The following is an 18,248-nucleotide window of genomic DNA, read 5'->3' as shown; positions in this document are numbered from 1 at the left end:
AATTCGACCACAGCAATGCGCCGCCTTTTAACTGACTCACTATTAGAACCAGTCAGTCACCAAGATGCACGCACAAAGTCACTACCAGCATGTGCATCCACACATAATCGAATGCTTGTCTACACATTGAATAAGGTCATTCGCTGTTCCCGCCAGGATACAAGCGAACTAGCTCACAAATCACTGCACAATGTCACCATCATTATGAGTGGTTAGTATATAATGTATATTTTGTCCTCCTTCCTTCCCCTCAGGCTAAAGAGGCTAGTAACAAAAAAGGCAACCACTGTTTTGTCCTGATGATGGACCCCATCATTTAGTAAGGGGGTCCGAAACGTCGTCGACCTACTGTGTACCATATACCTGTGGAATTTTCTATACATAATTATGTAATGGTACCCATGAGTAATTCTCTGCTAATAATTTGGAAACTTACAAAGACTGCTGACTTTGCCTTATAAGCCCTTTTTGTGTATGTTTTTGTCTTTGTATTGTCGTGGGTTGGTACAGGCTTGTGCCCCACGCACGTGAATTGTTGAAGGTGTTATTGTGTTTTGTAAAAATCTATATTTAAATATAAAGTTTGAGGACCTCTGCCCGGCTGGGCACGTCTTCACTAATATAGTACTGACTGAGTCTATATTCATTCCCATTTTAATCCTTTCCCTGCAAGGGACCACTGTTGTGTACATATAACTAAGCTCCCCGAGGTCCCTCGCCGATACTTACTGGGGTCCCCTTGTTGTTAAAAAAGACTCCATCATAGCACCACACCTCCGAGACGTCATCAACTGCTCCCTCAACTCCGCCACCTTCCCGGAAAGCTGGAAACACGCCGAACTCAGCGCCCTCCTGAAAAAACCCACTGCTGACCCCACCGAACTCAAAAACGACCGCCCCATCTCGCTCCTTCCATTCCCGGCCAAAGTCATCGAGAAAGCTGTCAACAACCAGCTAGCCGCCTTCCTCGAAACCAACAAATCCCTCGACTCCTCACAGTCCGGCTTCCGAGCCAAACACAGCACTGAGACCGCCCTCATCGCAGCAACAGACGACATTCGAACCCTACTGGACAATGGCGACACAGTCGCCCTCATCCTCCTCGACCTTTCCGCAGCCTTCGACACAGTCTGTCATAACACCCTTTTACAGCGCCTCAAACATCGGAATCCAAGGTAAAGCACTGGAATGGATCACCTCGTTCCTCACCGGAAGAACCCAGAGAGTCCGCCTCCCACCATTCAAGTCTGAGGCCACTGAAGTCATTTGCGGCGTACCACAAGGATCTTCACTCAGCCCCACCCTCTTCAACGTATACATGAGCCCCCTCGCGGCCATCGCACGCCAACACAACCTCAACATCATCTCCTACGCTGATGACACTCAACTGATCCTATCACTCACCAGGGACCCTAACACTGCCAAAACCAACCTACATGAAGGAATGAAAGAAGTAGCCGAATGGATGAAGCACAGCCGTCTGAAACTGAACTCAGACAAAACAGAAGTCCTTATCTTAGGTACCTCCCCCTCCGCCTGGGATGACTCTTGGTGGCCAGAGGCCCTTGGAAAAGCACCCATCCCGACGGACCACGCACGGAACCTGGGCGTCATCCTGGACTCCTCACTCTCTATGAACAGACAAGTCAACGCCGTCTCATCATCTTGTCTCAACATTCTTCGCATGCTCAAAAAAACATTTCGCTGGATCCCCACCGAAACTAGGAAAACAGTCACCCACGCACTGGTCACGAGCCGCCTGGACTACGGAAACACCCTATACGCCGGTACCACCGCAAAACTCCAGAAAAAACTCCAACGCATCCAGAACGCTTCAGCCAGACTCATACTAGACATCCTGCGTAAAGACCACATCTCTGGTCACCTGAAAACCCTCCACTGGCTCCCCGTCAATAAGAGGATTACTTTCCGCCTCCTAACCCACGCACACAAAGCACTTTACGAACTTGGACCCGAATGCCTCAACGCACGACTTTCCTTCTACACCCCCTCCCGCCAGCTACGATCCGCCAACCAAGCCCTTGCTACTGTACCTCGCATCAACAAAACCACTATGGGAGGTAGATCCTTCTTCTACCTGGCAGCTAAAACCTGGAACTCACTTCCCACTCACCTTCGCCTCACTCAGAACCACCTAGCATTCAGAAAGCAACTTAAAACTTGGATATTCGACAAGTAATTCCCCACCCTTCTTCAAGCGCCTTGAGACCCTCTGGGTATGTAGCGCGCTATATAAATCTTTGACTTGACTTGACTTGACTCTTTTTATCACAGGTCCTACAAGCTTTGAAGAGAGCTTTCTTTTCAGACATCCTGAAGAGAAAAAAGAAGAAAAACTGAGTAGGCACTCAGGGAGACTCCCTTCCACACGACGTGCGGTGAAAATCTGAGGAGAGCTGCCTCTGCTGGGAAGGTTCTAGAGGGTGTTGGCATCTGATTGGTTGGAACTATTTTTCAGTTTTTTTCATATAATGCGGTAGATAGGCTACTAAGCTTTGGGCCTTTTTGGGCCTATTGTGTTGTCAGCCTACTACAGTTTCTTACTAAGGCACTGCTTTTGTATTTATTGTTACCGTGGGACTCCCGCCTCGGCGAGGGGGAATGATTCAGGCATGTAAATCTATGAAAGATACCCCAATACTGGATAATTACCAAGCGCGAAATGGATTGGATTAAAGCGGAACCTGGTCAGGAGCCAGCGGTGAAAAGGCATAGTTACGATTCTCACATATGGCTCAACTAATAGTGAAGTTTTTGTCAAATAGTGAACCCTGGCAGTGGGTTTCTTTAACTCCTGCTCTGTGCCTGTGAGTGGTACAATACATGGAGGCCTGTGAGTTCCATATTGGTAACTCAGGACATTGAAAAGGCATGTGGAGGTGGAAGAGAATGATTGGAGGCAGCCAGACCCAGTGGGGATCCTGGCGAGTTGATCGCTGGAGCGAGGCGTGAGATAACCAGTGTTGCACCCATCGAGCCGTCGGCCCGTGTGCTGAGAAAAGTCAGCGATCCCAAATACCATTGGGGGCCATTGGGGGCTGCCATGAAGGTGTTGTTGCTGTTGCACTGATTAGACTCTTCACCTCTTATGCAAGAGGAGTTTACCCTGAAGAGCAAGAGCCGTTACCCTGGGGCACTGTATACTACAGGGAGGGCCATTACCTTGTACAGTGCGTGACCATGAAGAGCAGCAGCTGGTGACCGATGTGCATCAGAAGCCAAGTGACTACCCCCAAAATGCCGAATTACTGCATCAGACGAGCGCTGTGAATGACCAGGCGCCTTGCCTGCAGCAACGACACTACGGCTAAATGCCGGCTTACACTCCAGTCAGTCCTTGGCACTAAAGGGAACTACATTGTGTGTGTAGATGTGCACCTTGTGAAAGTGCAGAATGTTGTCGCTCACAGTGAAGATAATAATCGACCAATGAATGAAGAGGGCTGACTGAAAGCACTATTAGTAAATATATTGTACGTATAATTTAAGCAAAATAAAGAAAAAGTCAGATCTAATAAACATTGACAAAGCCAGTAGGTCTGGCATTGGCCTCCAGCTTTTTGGCTTTGTCGTTGCTTTTGTTTGTTTTGTCATGTTTCTTTTTTTTAAAACGTTTATTGTTGGGGATGCTGCTGGCCCCTTATCTATCTAAAAATTGGCTAAAAGGGAAAATACTTTTTTTATCTCCGAAAGCACTCACTGCTATACTAGTCCCAGGCACTCAAGGGAACTACTTCTGTGTGGCTGTGTTTGGGTGGAATCCCAACATTCACAGTGAGGTTAGCCAATGGCTGAAGCGGGAAGAAGAAAAATGTGAAAGACCGCACACTAGACGAATTACTACAGAAGGCTTCCTCATAGCCCTTACAAGTCAATATATATACATGACATTTTAGTGAAATCAAAAAGTCTTGGCTAACACCACACTTAAAATTGAGGAAACAAGTAGTGCTAATTGGTGCATTTAATGCAAGCTCAGTCACTGACTATATGTCGAGTGACAATGGCGTGGACAGAATTGTCGGACTTGACTCACTGACCAGTCCGCCTCTGATAATCCTTAAGACTTAAGAGAATATTGGAAGGTGGCCTGTCCGGGCTCCCTGTCGGGCAAGCCACATCACCCACTGAAACATCAGAACACCTCTGCGGTATCCTGTCTTCAGCCCTAGTCTGGTGTAGAATGTTGTGTCTCATGTGGACAGCGTCTTGTCAAGTAGTGAGAGTCTGTGTCATTTGGAGGTACAGGATAAATGTAGCACTAAGTGGGCCATACAGTAGCTCCTGGTGGGAACGGCCATATTTAACTTGCACCTGTATTAATGATCTGTATTTTGTACCTTATCCTCCCTGCCTATGAAACCCTAAATAGAACATATGTCCTTCTTGTTAAATGCCGTTTAACTTTGACGTTATGCTGAATTATGTTCGCCGTGCAAGACCTTCGTATAACATCTCTCCTCTTTTCAGGAATGTAATAAGAAACAGAAGAATGAGGACAGGGAGAGCTCGACCCCAGCAGACGCCTCGAGCTCGAACGAGAGTGATGACGTAAGTTGTAGTTGTGATGCGATGACTAATCCTCGGGGTGAGTGCCCCTGCGTTGGCTGTATTCCCCGACCACTGCTATCAGCACTCTGCATGTGCCCAAAGTCGACCCACCCCTGGCTAATCTCCACTGACTTCGGCCATTCCGTTGCTGTTGGCGATAACAGTAAGCAACATGTTAAATTATTGCTTTCCGAGGCAGGCAGAATGACTTGCAAGGAAATATGGGAGGGTGCTATTTGGCAGGGCAATGCCCCTAGGAGGCCTGCAGGATAGGATCACAGTTAATCATGCGTGGCTAATTTCTTCTTCTGCCCTTTGTAGGCACCTGTCAGCCAGTGACGTTACCAGTGTGGAAGTAGATCTAAGACTAATGGCAGTCGTATTTATTGACTAGGAATATTAAAATTCAAATGAGAGATTTTGATCCTAACTGGTTTTGTTCCAGATGCTCGCATCAGTTTTTGGAGTTGGCATTTTGTAGCATAAATATACCTCTAGGTCTGCATAGTTCAAAAACTAAGAAAGGAAGTCCGTTTCTAAGACCATGATTGAGGTTTTTGTGGCCTAGTTATGGGATTTGGGTTTCTTGGGCTTGATTTCAGTTTTTCCAATTCCTTAGAAGTGTTTTCAGTTCCTCGGTTTTCTGAATCGCCCAGGCTTTACTTTCAGTTCCTTGGGCTACTGGGGCCTACTTCTAGTTCCTTAGGTTCCAAGGGGCTTAGTGTCTACGATCTGTTTTCTGTTGCTTGCATTTCTGTGACCTTGTTTTAATTTCTTGTGTTTCCAGCGATTTGTTTCAGCATTTTGGAGGCCTCTTTTCAGTGCCTCTGGTTTGTGGACCTTCTAGCACAACTACATGTTTCTTGGGCTTTTTTTCCAGTTGTTGCCTTTCAGAGACCTTTTAACTTAAGTTTCTGACCATGTTTTAATTTCTCCCCGTTTCTTTTGGATACTTCTGCCCGCCGATTCCTCACCTTTAGAACAATCCCAGATGTCAGACTGGATCTGAAAACTTAAACGCTCTCATGTCACTGGTAGGGGGGAGCTGGCTTTGTATTAATGCTGAAAGTGGCATCCGGTAATGTCATTGAAGCCATATAGCGTTCGCCCGGTGCAACAACGCCAGTCCCTTTTTTCCACTCCTTAAATGTGGACTCCTTAAATTTCGATCCCTGGCTCCGGCGGCAGCTCAGCACCATGTGACTCTGAGCAATAGCTCACTTAATTTCCACAACGGCCCCCAGCGACTTGAGACCCGTAAGGGTGAGTAGTTCGCGCTTTACAAAATACGGATTTACGGATCCGGAGCTATGCTCTGTTTAAGGCTTTTTCTCACAAATGTTTTTAACAAAGTTCCGTACCATGTCCCCTCCTAACAAATCAGGGTTTAAACCCTGTAGGGATTGTGAGGGACACATGTCCATAATGGACTTTAATGCAAAGCACTTAATGGCCATGACCAGCAATGACCATCAGCATCACAAACACTCAAGACATCCCTCCAGGTCCACATCTTAATTTTTAGGAGGCAAAAAGATAAACAACGATAAGAGCAAGAAACACTGCAAAGGTAAGTTCCCTCATTGCTATCCACCTCTCGCAAGACTTATGTCCTCGGATTCAAAGAGTTTCGGATTTACCCCGGTGGTTCCCTCTCTAAATGGCCCTGATCCAATGACTCCACTGTACCAAGCACCCGATTGGCCTCAGACTTTCCTAGATCTGTTGGCACTGAGGCCTTCACTGTCAGAGATTTCGGCACCGGGACCAGCCTTTCTCAAGTTCTCGGTACTGGGTTCAGACCCAGCAGCGTTTCACAACTCTATGTACTCTATTTTGTCAAGGGCATTGATGCTGCTTGGCTCCCCTTCAGGGCCAACAGCTCCATACGGATACCAAATGTTTATACCTTTGGTTCAAATACTAGTACCAACAAATCCAGTGCCAGCACCACATTACTTTGACTTGGTTCCATGATATATCGCACTTCAGCCCTCGGCGCGTCGACTGTGCTGCTGCCACCTCTGCCTCTTCCACCACCACCTCCGGCATCACAGTCTGACACAGTCTGACACAGTTCTGCAAACAGATTCTGTAGGGATGCCCAGTTTCTTGAGGAAGAGGTGTATAGGATTGTCTCTGTGACATTTTTGGAACGTACTAAGATCCTCTGAACCTGTACCCTTATGGGTATTCATGAACTGAGACTCAGGAATTCATGGTCTTTCTACTGCCAGTGTTATGGACCCCTCTCCAGAGCTTGCTGTGGATTTCTCCTCTGGTTTACCAATGCCCGAAGAAGTCCCTCCATAAAGTTATGCATTGAGCTGCTAAAGTGTTGGTCTTGGTTTCTGTTGTCCTCCTGCCATCTATTCGTATTGCAGCACCTCTCCTCCTTTTCAATGATGCCATTCTGAAGCCAGTCTTGGCAGTGTGGTAGAAGCTGTCCTCTGCCTGGGTTTTTCACAGCCCACCCTCTGCCAGAGTGTCAGGTCATACAGGCCTTCTGCTCCACAGGTCAATAAGAAAGAGCTTTCCTGACAGCACCCTCTGACGGGTAATCTCAGGGTCTGAGCAAAAGGAGCATGGCCGTAAAGTCACTAAATGGCAACTGCTTCTTAGCACGTTATAACCATGCCCTATGGTATGAAAATGGGATTTATAAAGCGCATTACTGCCCGTGAGCGTCCCAGTGGACGGATATGGCACTGAAAATGCTGCCTCGTGTTCCAGAGGACAAGAGGGAACGTTTTAGGAAGGTAATTCATGACAGCCAAAAGGCCTCCCAGCGCATCATTAAATCAGGACTGGACACAGCCGATTCAGTGGCCCGGGCGATGGACACTTCGATCTCCATTCGAAGGCATGTCTGGCCCCAAACATCTACCTTTTCAGCAGATGTCTAGCCGAATCTCATGGACCTGCCATTGGACACAGCATTTCTTTTTAGTGATAAGGCTGAATCTGCATTGGAGAATTTTAAGGCCAATAAGGCTCTGGCTCACTCCCCTGGTTTACTTCTGCCTCGTCCCTCAAGAGACTATTGCTAGTGTCTGTGTTTTCAAAGTTGTTCGAGAGGATCTTTCTTTCATCAGTGATCGAAATACCAGCCCACAGATCCAGTAACAACATCTTTTATTGGTCACTGTATAGAGGTAGAACCAGAGGAAAGAGTCGTGGATCCACCTTACAACCTTCCTCCTCCTCTCCCCACCATTAGGACGCCAGATGTTCTCCCCTATGCTCTCTTGGAGCCTATTGAAGGTTCGGTGTCCCTATCCCCTCTTCCCCCTATCTAGACCACCTGACCATACAGTTACAGGAAGTGGCAGTACTCCTACTGAAAGTTGCAGTGAAGTAAGTGTCAGAACTGGAAAAGTGCTAAGGATGTTACACTGTTACACTTGTTACTTTCTGGTTGCCAAGAAGGTCAGCTGTCTGTTCCTGATCTTGGACCTCAAAAAGGAAAAGTTAAAGATGCTGATACTAGAGCAAGTACTGCTGGTGTTGGAACTTGGGGACATGATGGTATCCCTTGTCCCGTAGGATGCGTACTATCACATTCCTATCCTACGGTCACACCAGAAATAATTGTGATTTCTGGTGGGTTCTATGCACTAGTATTCTGCAGTATTTCCATTTGACTTGAATTCGGTGCCTTGTGTCTTCACGAAGGAGAAGATGTCGCCTCATGGCTAGATTGGCCAACCTCAACGCTGGGGAACCGGGTTTGAGTCTTGGCTGGGATACTCAACATTCTGTGATTCTGGGCAAATCATTTAATCTCCCTAGGACTAATAAAAATGAATGTGTCCTTGTGTAATGCAACTGCTGCTCATGTAAAGCGCTCTGATACCTGAAATTGGGTCAAGTTTGCGCTATATAAAACTTCAGGAAGAAGGTGATGGAAGTGGTGGCGCCCCAATTCAGAAGGCCGGGCATCCCAATATTCCCCTTTCTGAAAGAGACTATTAGTTATGGATTCCTTACCTTAGAATTACCCCAGGCATCATACTGGATCCGGAAAATGTTTCTTCAGCAGTACCCCTCCGCGTCGATATGTGGCATCGGTTGACTCCACGTTCGTCATTGGCGTTGTGATTGCCAGAATGATGTCTCGGTATCTACTTAGATGCCGCCCCTGCGCACTGACGTCCGTTGTTTCTCTTTCCGCGCCAGATAGCGCAGATCCAGAGAGAGAGGTACCCTTAGTCTTTTTTGATTAGCGTTTTTTCAACTTTTTGTCGACTTCTTTTTTTGAGTCGTTTGACTCCTGGTGCAAGGGATGTCACATCGACGAACCAGCTTCAAACCTTGTGATTCATGTCACAAGTTGATGTCGGTCACAAACTCACATCTCGTGCACCTCTGGTGCCTGGAGCGCGACCACAACCCGAAGTCGTGTTCCGACTGCTGGGCCGTGGACTTGAAGTCTTTGCAGGGGTGGTCCTGAAAGCTTCTCGAGGCCCGGCAGTCAGCTCCGGGCTGTTCGAGGTCCCTGTCGAGAGGGAGGTCGCAGTACCGGTCGCTGAGTCACCACTATCACTCCTCTTCGAAGTCTTCGGGTAAGTCGAAGCACAAGAAGAAGGCGAACAAGCATTGTCGCTCTTCGCCTTCTCCCCGTCCGTCGACCGATGTGACGCAGAAGGATGTCGTCCGGCTCCGCCCACTGAGCATATTTGGTCGGCTTCGAGCATCTCTCCCTTCATGGGAGCCGGAGTGACCCCTGCCAAACTTCGTAGCTTTTACAAAGCCCTCCACTCCATATTTGAGCAGCCTGACTCCGCCGGTGCACATTCTGGCCCCATAGAATCGGCTGGGGGTTCTAGGCCTTCGCTGCGCCGCAGGGCCCCCGGGATCCAGGTAATACAAAGTTCAAATTCCTGTGAGCTGACAAGCTCGGGAGCCTGCACCTTCATGCTGTGAGTGGAACTGGTCCTGAGAGATAAGGCAGCATGCCCTGCAACCTATGAACTTTGCTTTATTTCCCTACTGACGATTGAGAAATCATGAAACACGTGTCTAGGGATACGAATTGAAACTAATAATACAGCACTGGCTATGAACACTTTGAATTGAACTGAGCGAGAAATAAGGAACTACATGAACCATCATGCAAAAGGTAATTTTGTTGGGGCGTGTCTGGTGCGCTCCCACCTCCCTGAAAGTATCAAACCCCCGGGATCCAGGCCTGGATCCGGATCGGCGCCGGTCGACCTTACGACACCTCCTCTGGCGCCAAATCCATTGGGGCACCTCTGCCCCCTCAGATGCAGGTTGGATCCCCAGCCGGCATCGATCACGGCCTCCCCCTCGACATGGACATGGAAACCGACCGCATGGACCTATGCCGGTACCGTTGCTGACCGGTACTTTTGTACCTCTGTTCTGTCCTGGTGTTCCCTATCGCCCTGAGTGGCAGCCAGAGAAGGGTGAGGAGGACTGGGAGGGGTTTACTGACCCTCTAGCAGACCATCTGGAAGAGCCAAACTGGAGAGAGGAACTTGAGGAGGCCAGTGGTCTGGATACATCCCCAGACCTTGGTATGGTTTCTCCTCTACTGTGAATACAGAGGAGGGAGCTTCCTACGCTGTGGTGTTGCGTAGGGCGGCTGAGGCCTTGGGCTTTGAGCTACCTACGGTGGAGGTACTTTAACTAGCAACAGCCTCTTCGGAACCCTTGCTGCCGTTCAATGAGGCCCTCACGGACCACTTCTTAATTGCTCTTATCTGGTCGATACATAGACCCGTTCTTTGCACTCCCAATCCGCGAAAGATGAGAAATTGGTCTAGGCTCCCATTAGAACAGTGGACCAGCTCCTTGGCAGCCTCCAGACCCTCATTTTCCCAGAATCCCTCATTAGATAATAGAGAATTCGACAACTGGATTCAGAAGTCGCTTGACTCTATACTCCCCTCTAGAAAAATCAGCTTAAAAAGGCCACGAGAAACAGCTCCATGGTACTCGGAGGAGCTTAGAGCAAAAAAGTGATATTGTAGAAAGCTTGAAAAAGAGTGGCGCCTGGGATATGCCACCATAGATAAAGTCATGTATAGGGAGGCTATTAGAGCCTACAAATTAGAAATAAAATCGACACAATCTACCTACTACAGTGGTAAAATCATGAAGGCCAGATCAAAACCGAGAGAGATCTTCCAAATTGTCAAAAGTCTTACCAAACTTCCCCCACCTATGGTTCCCAATGACAATCCACTCTCCCGCTGCAATGATTTAGCGGAATTTTTCTATCAGAAAATAAATAAAATGTATTCGTCATTTGCAGCCACAGTCTTGGAGCCCCCCACTAATGGACCCTTCTTCCCCACGGAAGCTGATCACTCCTCCCAAATAACCCTGGATCATTTTCCCCTGCTAGACCTAGAAACCTTAGAACCTTTGATACAACAAGTAAAGTCAGGTTCCCCTTGCGATCCCGCCCCTCCACGCACTATGGTTGCAGCCAGCCAAGTCATTCTCCCCACTTTGATGGAGCTGCTCAACATCTCTCTAACCACAGGTAGTGTCCCACCTACTTGGAAACAAGCTATGGTGAGAGCACTTCTGAGAAAGCCTAACCTTGACCCAACTAATTTTAACAACTACCGCCCGATTTCCCTGTTACCCTGGGTGAGCAAAATCCTGGAGAAACACATTAACTTCCATCTAACAATGTTTCTTGAGAACAACCATCTACTTGACGTCTCACAGACAGGATTTTGCCCCAAACATGGGACGGAAACAGCCCTGTTAGCTGTGACAGAGGAAACCAGGCGGATCTTGGATCGAGGAGGATCAGTGGCAGTCATCCTCCTCGATCGAAGTGCGGTGTTCGACACAGTAAGCCATAAAACTCTGCTGTGTCGACTCCTCAATCTTGGAGTACCAAGGAACGCTCTGGCTTGGTTTAAATCCTTTTTGTGCGGAAGGACATTCCAAGTCTTTGATGGAGACTCCTTCTCCTCAAGTAAACCTTTGGATTGTGGGGTACCGCAGGGATCGTCATTGAGCCCTACGCTATTCAATTTGTACATGAGACCACTCGCTGAGATAGTTCACCCATATGGTATTAAGATCATCACATATGCGGATGACACTCAGCTGGTGGTCTCCCTCGCACAAAAGACCCGTGAATTGGCGCAGATCAACCTGACTACCTGCAAGGAAGAGGTCAAAAGCTGGATGACTGCATCGTCTCTTAAGCTTAACGGTGACAAAAACGAGCTTCTGCTACTCGGCCCGCCAGCACTGTCAACCATCGACCTCTTATGGCCCACCAGCTTGGGTACACCGCCCATCCCGAAAGATAACATAAAAAGCCTTGGGGTCTGGCTGGATAAATCCTTGACCCTTAACACCCAAGCAACCAAGACATCTGCGACCTGCTTTGGAATCATCAGGATGCTGAAGAAAATCCTTCCGCTCCTACCCTTTGAAGCCAAGCAAGTTGTGATACAAGGCTTAATTCAATCCCGACTAGATTTTAGAAATGCCTTGTACCTAGGGGCACCGGAATACGTCCTGCAAAAACTCCAGCGGATTCAGAATTGTGCTGCACACACGCTGCTCCTGCTCCCACGAAGAGCGTCAGTAGAATCCGGGAGGAGGACTTTGCACTGGCGCCCTGTTAGGGAGAGAATCAAATTTAAAGCCATGTGCATCTCCCACCAAGCCTTCTTGAAAACTGGCCCCAAGATTAACCGCCCACTGCTTTCCCCTTACCATCCCAGCAAACAACTCCGCTCCGCCAATGCATTCCTGGCCGTAGCTCCTCGGATTAGGAGATCAAGAGCTGGAGGTAGGTCCTTTACCTACAACTCTGCCAAATTATGGAACTCGCTCCCTCTACACCTAAGATCCAATCCTAACCTGTCATCTTTCCGCAAGCAGCTCAAAACCTTCCTCTTTACTAAACAAAACTAACTCCTAAGCTACTCGTCCACGAGCCACTATCCTCTTTTCTCAGCGCTTGGACGCCTGAGGGCAGCAGTCGCGCTCAATAAAACCCCTTTTCATTTCATTTTAATTTCATTTAATTTAATTTCATTTCATCCTTCTGGGCACCTTTTCCAAGCCCAGCACAGGGGCTCCTGTGGATTGGATGATTACACAACGCCACCGCCTGGCCCTGGGCGACCCCAGTTTCCTCGCCCAACACCCTACCCTTGAGAGTTTGGTGGTCCAAGCCTCAACATCCTATAGCGCATTCCCTACTGCTCCCCCAGATAGGGAATCCAAGAAGCTGGACCATCTTGGGAAGAAGATGTTTTCTTCCGCCAGCTTAGGACTGCGGTCGGTGAACACCGCATGGGTCTTGGGCGGTTACATCCGCTCTGTGTGGGACACGGTTGGGCAGGTGCTGCCACAGTGCCCGGAGGAGGCCCGGGCCGTGCTCTCCCATGCGGTCGCGGAAGGGAGGGATGCAGAAAAGTTCGTCATTTGCTGTGGGCTGAACACCGTTGACTCGCTAGGCAGGACGATTTCAACGTCGGTAGCCCTGAGACGCTATGCCTGACTGAAGTCCACTGGCTTCTCCGGCGATGTCCAATCAACTCTTTTGGACATGCCCTTTGAAGGCCATCGCTTGTTGGGGACTAGGCGTACAATGCGCTTGATAGCTTCAAAGACTCTAGGGCTACGGCCAGATCCTCCTGTCTCGTAATTACCTCTCGCCCGCGCAGTCTGCTTTTCGCCCCTTTTGTGGCTGCGGAAGGGGTGCCCCAGCACGTTCTGCCAAGAGCCACAGGCCTGAGCAGGCTATCCAGCCTCTGCGGGGTCAGGGATGTGGGATCCACCGCTGTGGGTTTTAGGGCCAGCTGCGGGCCAGTCCACAAGTGCCCCACTCGGCTACACCCTTCAAACCTTTCTAGTCCGACCTTTCAGGGCCACCAATTGCCAGTGGGCTGCAGGATCCTCCCCCACTGGCCCAACATCATGTCAGATAACTGGGTTTTGCAGATAATCTGAAGGGGCTACTTCCTCTCCTTTGAGACTACCCCTCCCTCCATGCCACCTACACTCCATTGCATGTTGGAGGACCACTTGGCCCTTCTCTGTCAGGAAGTTGCAGCTCTCTTGATCAAGGGAGCCATCGAGCGAGTCCCTGTGCCAGAAGTTGGTTGTGGCTGCTACTCCCACTACATTCTGGTGCCTAAGAAGGACAAACGCCTTCGTCCTATCTTGGACCTCAAGGACGTCAACCGCTTCCCCCGGAAGGAGAAGTTCAAAATGTTGACATGGGCTCAGGTCCTGTCTGCCCTGGACCCTGGAGACTGGATGGTAGCGTTGGACTTGCAGGACGTTTATTTCTACATCCCCGTCCTGCCGGCCCATAGGCGTTACCTATGATTCATGGTAGGCCAAAAGCATTTTCAGTTTACCTTGCTCCCTTTTGGCTTCAACAGCGCCCCTCGAATGTTAACAAAAGTGATGACGGTGGTCGCAGCTCATCTGCGCAGATCAGGGGTTCCAGTCTTCCCCTATCTAAATGAATGGTTGTTGAAGGCGGGCTCGCCCCAGGCTGTCGTCGCCCACCTCCAGACTATGGCGGACCTCCTGCATTCGCTGGGGTTCACAGTCAACGTGCTGAAGTTGCACCTGCACCCTTCTCAGAAGCTTCTTTTCAGCTCAGTTTCGGGCCTATCCTCCTGAACAGCGGGTCTGGGATATTTGAGCTATGATAGCGATGTTCCAGCCTCTATCTAGGATTTCGGTGAGAATGACCCGGAGGCTGCTGGGCCTCATGGCCTCCTGCATCCTGCTGATGGATCATGCAAGGTGGCATATGCTGGCTTTGCAGTGGGACCTGAAGTTCCGGTGGGTGTGGCCTCAGGGGAATCTGTCTGATGTCGTCCAGATCTTGGGGGGGACTGCACATCAATTGCAGTAGTGTCACACGAACCAGGATTGGGTCAGCTGCAGATCTCTCTACCTTCCCCAACCAGATTTCACAGTAGTGACAGATGCGTCAACCATGGGATGGGGCGTCCACATGAGAGAGGTGAAGATCAGAGGCCTCTGGTCACCTACGGAATCCAGGCTCCACATCAACCACCTGGAGCGCCGGGCGATTCGTCTGGCACTGAAGGCATGCCTTCATTCTGTCAAAGGAAGAGCAGTTCAGTTGTTTACAGACAACACTTACACCATGTGGTATTGCAATAAACGGGGCTGAGTGGGGTCGTGGACCCTCTGTCACCTCTGCTCGCAGGGTGAGTGAGCTTCGGGCTCTTTCTTCTAAGCCTACTTACCCTGCTCTTCTTCTGGACAAGATTGTCCTTTGAACTCGACCTTCTTTTCTTCCCAAAGCGGTTACCTCTTTCCACATAGAACAGACCATCGCTTTGCCCACCTTCTTCCCGCCCTGCATCCTTCTAAAGAGGAGGAGAGGCTTCACCGTCTGGATCCAAAATGTGCGCTCTCATTTTACCAGGATCGCACAAAACAAGTCCGGCTGGATGATCAGCTCTTTGTTGGCTATGTGGGCGCCAAGAAAGGTCTGGCCGTGCAAAAACAAACCATCTCTCGATGGTTCTTTGCATTAAAATCTGTTATTCCTTTGCGGAAAAGGAACCTCCAGTAGGGTTGCGTGCCCATTCCACCATGGCGACGGCAGACACTACTGCTTAGGAATGTGGAGTCCCCCTTCAGAACATCTGCAAGGCAGGCACGTGGGCTTTATTGCACGTTCACTAAACATTACTGCCTGGACAGTCAAGTCCCGAGAGACAGCTTCTTTGGCCGCTCTGTTCTTCAGGACTTCCTGGTGTGAACTTGGTTTGCAGATCCACCTCCGGGGTTGGTATTGCTGGGGAATCTATTCAATGGTAAGGAATCCATAACTAATAGTCTCTTTCAGATGAACAAGTTACTTACCTTCGGTTACAATATATCTTTAAGAGACATATATTAGTTATGTATTCCTTACCACCCCACCCATCCTCCCCATTCTGTGAACTGACTCATAGAGCAAGGGACTCCCTTTCAGGGCCCTAGTTTTATGCACCAGTGGTCGGTGTCTTGCTGGACTATGCGCTTCTGGCGTGGAATGTCGTGTAACAAACTGACGTCAGCACGCAGGGGCAGTGTCTCAGAAGATACCGTGACATCATTCTGGTCATCACGATGCCAACGACGAACGCTGAGTCGACCAACGCCACCTACTGATGTACAGGGGTACTATTGAATAAAAATTCTGATCCAGTCTGACGCCTGGGGGTAACTCTAAGGTAAGGGATCGATAACTAATGTATGTCTCTCACTGATATATTGTTACCGAAGGTAAGTAACTTGCTGATCTGGACGTCTGGCCTTACAAAGCTGGTTCTCCAGGGTTGGTGTTGAGTCCTCTGCAGTCAGCAGCATCTCTGGTGTTTGACCTGGACTTTGCAGTCTCAAATCCCAAATCTCACCTGCGGCCCTCCCAGGGACTCCAGTTCTTAGTGTCAGTACTGGACACCACCCTTCTTTGCGCCTTTCCTCCACTGCAAAGTATCAGCGACATCCAGGAAAGGGTTGCATCTTTCTAGCAAGGTGTGAGAGTTCCAGTCCTGAGGACTCCAAGACTCGTCTGAAAGTCCGATATCTTCCAGTCCCTCCCACACCCTATTCCCTGTTCCTTCTTGCGACCACTCACTTTACTCCAACATTGGAAGTTTCGGTGTTGGTTACAGATAATCCATTCCCAATGATAATTCTTGGCCTTTCACTACAATCCACGTATCTTACCTTCTCTCTCCCTTAGATCATATTAGGATGGGAACTAATGCTCACTGCCCGGAAACTGTCATCTCCCTAAACTGGGAGATACTCTGGGCTACCTGTAACTTTTCAACCCAAAGACTCCCTCTCACCCGACTCAGAAATACTTGGGGCTACCTACCTATAGCACCCTACCATTCACAGACTCCCCCCCCTCATCGACCCCATCTGTCGCACTTAGAAGACTCCTACTCCTCTTACAGTTCGCACTTCTAGTATATCATCTATTATCCCTCATTATCTCCTCCTCTATTACATCCCCCAACTCCTCCTTCTCTTCTGTTATGTTGGCCATCCCCCTTTCCCCCATCCCTATAGAGCCTCCACCCACAGAGATACCACCCACACGATGAACACCATCCACTCGGGCTCCCCAGCCGATCCCTGCCCACACCACATCTTCAACAAAGCAGACTCCATAATTGCACCCAAACTTCGGGACATCATCAACAACTCCTTCATATCCGCCACCTTCCCGGAGAGCTGGAAGCACGCAGAGATCAGCGCCCTCCTGAAGAAACCCACCGCAGACCCCTCAGACCTGAAGAACTTCCGCCTCCTCTCGCTCCTCCCCTTCCCTGCAAAAGTCATTGAGAAAACCGTCAACAAACAGCAGACAGCCTTCCTGGAGACGAACGGCTCCCTCGACCCAGTCCGGATTCCGAGCGAACCACAGCACCGAGACCGCCCTCATCGCGGCCACCGACGACATCCAGACCCTGCTGGACAACGGAGAAACCGCTCATCCTGCTCGACCTTTCGGCTGCGTTCGACGCGGTCTGCCACCGCACCCTGACAACCCGCATCCGCCACGCCGGGATCCAACGAAAGGCTCTGGAATGGATCACCTCCTTCCTCTCCGACAGAACCCAAAGAGCCCGTCTCCCGCCCTTCCTCGAAGAAGCCAACAAGATCATCAGCGGCGTACCTCAAGGCTCCTCGCTCAGTCCAAACCTCTTCAACGTCTACATGATCCCCCTCGCAGCCATCGCACGCAAGCGCCACCTCAACATCATCTCCTACGCCGACGATACCCAACTGATCCTCTCCCTCACTAACGACCCCACCTCCGCGAGAGCCAGCTTCCAGGACAGAATGAAAGACATCGCAGACTGGAGGAAGCTCAGCCGCCTGAAACTGAACTCAGACAAGACGGAAGTCCTCATCCTCGGCCCATCCATCTCCGCCTGGGACGACTCGTGGTGGCTCCCTGCTCTGGGCCCCCCACCCCCACCCAAGCCTACGGACCATGCACGCAACCTGGGCTTCATCCTTGACTTCTCCCTCACGATGGCCAAGCAAGTTAACGCCGTTGCCTCCTCCTGCTTCAACACTCTCCGCATGCTCCGTAAGATTTTCCGCTGGATCCCCACTGGCACCAGGAAAACGGTCACCCAGGCCCTCGTCACCAGCCGTCTGGACTATGGGAACGCCCTCTACGCTGGGACCACCGCCAAACTACAGAAAAGACTCCAGCGCATCCCGAATGCCTCAGCACGACTCGTCTTGGACATCCCCCGACACAGCCACATCTCCGCCCACCTGAGGGACCTTCTCTGGCTCCCCGTCAGCAAAAGGATCACGTTCAGACTCCTCACCCACGCACACAAGGCTCTCCACGACTTGGGCCCAGAATACCTCAACAACTGCCTCACGTTCTACACGCCAACCCGCCATCTCCGCTCCGCCAGCCTCGCCATCGCCACCTTTCCACGGATCCGCAGAACCACCACCGGAGGAAGATCCTTCACCTACCTGGCGGCCAAGACCTGGAACACCCTCCCCACCCACCTACGACTCACCCAGGACCATCTCTCCTTCAGGAAGCAACTCAAGACCTGGCTTTTCGAGCAGTAGCAGCCCCCCCCCCCCCCCAACAGCGCCTTGAGACCCTATTGGGTGAGTAGCGTGCTTTACAA

The 18,248-nt window shown here is 50.0% G+C and overlaps 1 protein-coding gene across 4 annotated transcripts in view; it reads left to right on the top strand.

The window, feature by feature from the left end:
* The window catches only part of NARF (nuclear prelamin A recognition factor), a 398,106-nt gene that overhangs the window by 199,378 nt on the left and 180,480 nt on the right, over positions 1–18,248 (top strand). For all 4 annotated transcript variants that reach the window (XM_086930648.1, XM_086930650.1, XM_086930651.1 and 1 more), the window contains one exon: positions 4,492–4,572. In XM_086930648.1, coding sequence (XP_086786774.1) covers positions 4,492–4,572 — 81 coding nt within the window. The remainder of the gene's footprint in view (positions 1–4,491; positions 4,573–18,248) is intronic.

Source organism: Lissotriton vulgaris, chromosome 7 (genome assembly GCF_964263255.1).
Source record: "Lissotriton vulgaris chromosome 7, aLisVul1.2, whole genome shotgun sequence".
Taxonomy (NCBI): Eukaryota; Metazoa; Chordata; class Amphibia; order Caudata; family Salamandridae; genus Lissotriton; species Lissotriton vulgaris.
This window is presented reverse-complemented; position numbering and strand designations above follow the sequence as displayed.